A 3,309-nucleotide genomic window follows, 5' to 3' on the forward strand; every position below is an offset into this window, starting at 1 on the left:
GGAGTTTCTCTGTATAACCCTGGCTGTCCTGGAACTCACTCTGTAGACCAAGCTGGCCTCGAACTCAGAGATCAGAGATCCTCCTGCCTCTGCCTCCCAAGTGCTGGGATTAAAGCGGCCCGGCTTAAATCTTTAAAAAAAAAAAAAAAAAAAATTTGCTTTCTTTACCTAGGGCAGATCTACAAAAGTAAAAGTGGCTCTGACAAATATGAAAGGGATTCTTTATCTTATGCCTCTCTCTTTTTACCTATTGGATTGCAGCTGGAGATGTAGCTGTCATTCCATTCTTCAGAGCCAAATTGACCCCAACCTGTCACTGACTCCATAACCTAAAGGTAATTCTTCCCTCCAAGGAGATTTATACATTGGCACAGAAGCTTCTCAAAGCTAGCTATCTCTGCATTCAAAGTATCAGCACTTCTCTAAGTGTTTGTCATCAGAGAGTCTTTCAACTACCAAGACCTATTTCAAGCCCTAAAGGTCCACATATTTTTATGACACAGTAATTTTCTCAAAGCTGTGAACATACAGATTGCCTTTTAACAAGTCATCTCAGATTTCTTTGAGACAGGGGCTCATAAAGCCCAAGGTGGTCTTGACATTGCTAAATAGTGGATGACCTTGAACTTTTGATCTTCCTGTTTCTACTTCCAGAATGATAGGATTACAGGCTGACTATATCACACTCATTATTTAGTACAGTTTATGCAAGCAGGCTATGTTACAAATGAAGCTATATCCCTCAACACAAAATTTCTAATGTCTACTTATTTTACCTATAAATTAAAGATCATAAAATTTAAGACCCTTTTAGCACTGAATTACAGAATAGGTTTTCCTGTGTTTCTATCATTTCAAAGGACCTTCCAGAGTACTTATCTGTTCATGTTTACTGAGTTTTTATCAAGACAGACTCCCCCATGCTCACCCTTCTTTCACCAGTGAAGCCTCAGCTCCTAGAATATAGAAAGCCCTCAGTTCACACTTGGGCAAAGAATGAGCACAGACATGCAGCACAGAAAGCTGACATGAAGCTATAAGACAAGCACTTGAATTTGTTTTTCCACACCAGCCATATGATCCTCAAGAATTTCTTGGACTCACCTTCCTAATCTGTAAAAGAGTTAAACTCCATTCAAGCCCTCCAGTTGTATCACCCACCATTCCTGCCTAACCAAACACCACTCTCTCACCTCCATTTCCTTACTATCCATGCCCTTCCATTTAGAATTTCCCTTTCTTAATCCATAGCTGTCAGAAAAGCCCATCCTTATGTGTTCTTTTCTTTTAAAGCTTAACAAACTTGTAAGTTCTGTAAGAGGGTGGAGTTCTTATTTTCTATTCTTAGCAGTTGGTCCATGCCTTACCTACAGGTGATCAAGCAAACAAGCGATGAATCATAGGAGTATAAATGAGCAGATGAACCAAGAAAGAAACTTTCCTGATTTCCCTCAACTGCTCGGGTCATCTAGCACTCATCAGCTTCTAGCACCTATCACCTTCTGTGGTGACACCTACATTAGTCGGTGCTATTAATTTACTCGCCTACTGGATATTATGATGCAAATTCCTTAAGATTAAGAGCTGTGCTGGTAAGTTTCTATTTCTGTCTACTGCACCTATATTCACAGCTCACTGTAAAGATTACTTAATGGAATAATAAGGGTAACAGTAAAAAAGAGGATGTCACCTTACAATATCAGGCATACACTCTGTGCTAAACTCCGGAATTCATGCATCAAAGATTCAGAGATCCCACCATCCTCTCTCCGGTGTAATGAATAACTACTTTCAAGGACAGACTAGCCACCCTGTATACCACAGAACATCAAATCTCTTGCAATATAAATATAAGACTCCACATCACTAGTTTCTAAATGGCTGAAGAAACTCTTATCATTCAGTTATCTACCCATTCAATTCCCTTCTCCTCAAGGTATGAAATCACTTTTTAAAAGCATCTTCCCACATAAGACCTGCCGGTTTTGGCTTTTTTTGTTTGTTTGTTTTTTTAATTTGTTTTTCCTGAAAGACAAAAAGGCCACTTTTTAAAAGTTTCAGAGTCTTTGCAACTCCTCTATTAATCTCAGGCACCAACAACCTTACTTCCCATTGTCACCAAGGCTTTTATTTTCCCCTCTAGCTTCCTCCAAGCTCTCCCTCAGAATCCATCAAACTATTCTCACTGCACAGCAGCTGCTGTCTTTCCATTCAAAAATGTGTTCGGCGTCAGTGTTCATGCATGTGTGTGTGTCTTCTTCAAGTGTGCATCAATCCCTTACCCCAGACACACACACACACACACACACACACACACACACACACACACACACACGCACGCACGTAGCATCAGGACCCATGCGTCACTCTAGCTCCTTCATACAAGTTCCTTTTACATCGCACCTAACGACTGCACACGACTCTCGGAATGGTATCTTCCAACTACAGTTTCCAGAACATCACCTTGTTCACAACACCTCCCTCTTCCCTCGTTTCCCCATCAATTTCCCCCCTTTCCGGGCTTCCTTACCCCCCCAACTAACTAAGGACAAGAAGGCATTATTTCTCCGACTCCCAACCCGCAATAAAAGCCCAAGCTCGCGTTTCCTGCGGGCTCCCCTTCCTCTAATTTGCCCTCCGCTCTGCGCCCTCCCAACCCCCAGGTGTGCAGACTTCCATCCTCCACTCTCCGCACGCATCGCTCCAACCAGCACTCCAAGCACGTTTCCCCTTGCTGGGGGGCTCCGGATCCCCTTCACAGCCACCCCGACTCCGGGTCGATGCCGCCCGCTCTCCTCCCCGGGTGCCTCTCCCTACCCCCGGCCCGCAGCCGGAGACCACAGGCGCGCGCGCGCACACACGTTCCTCTCTCACGCTTCCCCAACCCTCCCTCCGCTCCGGCTCATCGCCGGCTTCCCGGGAGCTCGGCTCGCCCGCCCGGCGGGACGCCCAGGCAGCCATGTGTGTGTCCGCCCCCTCCCGCGGCTGCCCGCTCGGCCCGCGCCTCCCCGCCCGGGGACAGAAGGACGCTGCAGCTCCCCCGCCACCGCCTCGGAGCCCCCCAAGCCTCCCTCCCGTCCCCACGACGCCTCGGCCGGGCCTTGGCACTCACCGGAGATACTGCGCGCTCTGCAGGCTCATCCTCCGCCGCCGCCGCGTCTCGCCACGAAGCCTCCGTGGGTCTCTCAGGCTCCTCGGAGCGGCCCCGCGGCCCCGCGGGTGCTGGCGGCCGCCGCCATCTTCCTCTCCTCCGACTCCTCCTCGCTCGGCGCGGGGTGGGGGGGGAGGGAGAGTGAGTGAGGCGAGGGG

The 3,309-nt window shown here is 48.0% G+C and overlaps 1 protein-coding gene across 12 annotated transcripts in view; it reads right to left on the reverse strand.

Moving 5' to 3' along the window:
* Positions 1 to 3,303, reverse strand: part of Smg7 (SMG7 nonsense mediated mRNA decay factor) — a 62,709-nt gene extending 59,406 nt beyond the window's left edge. For all 12 annotated transcript variants that reach the window (XM_031384839.1, XM_031384823.1, XM_031384845.1 and 9 more), the window contains exon 1: positions 3,113 to 3,303. Coding sequence is in view for 2 of the 12 variants with exons in the window: in XM_031384845.1 (XP_031240705.1) it covers positions 3,113 to 3,141 (29 nt within the window). In the remaining 10 variants the exon portion in view is untranslated. The remainder of the gene's footprint in view (positions 1 to 3,112) is intronic.
* Between the last annotated feature and the right edge of the window lie 6 nt (positions 3,304 to 3,309).

Source organism: Mastomys coucha, unplaced genomic scaffold (assembly GCF_008632895.1).
Source record: "Mastomys coucha isolate ucsf_1 unplaced genomic scaffold, UCSF_Mcou_1 pScaffold1, whole genome shotgun sequence".
Taxonomy (NCBI): Eukaryota; Metazoa; Chordata; class Mammalia; order Rodentia; family Muridae; genus Mastomys; species Mastomys coucha.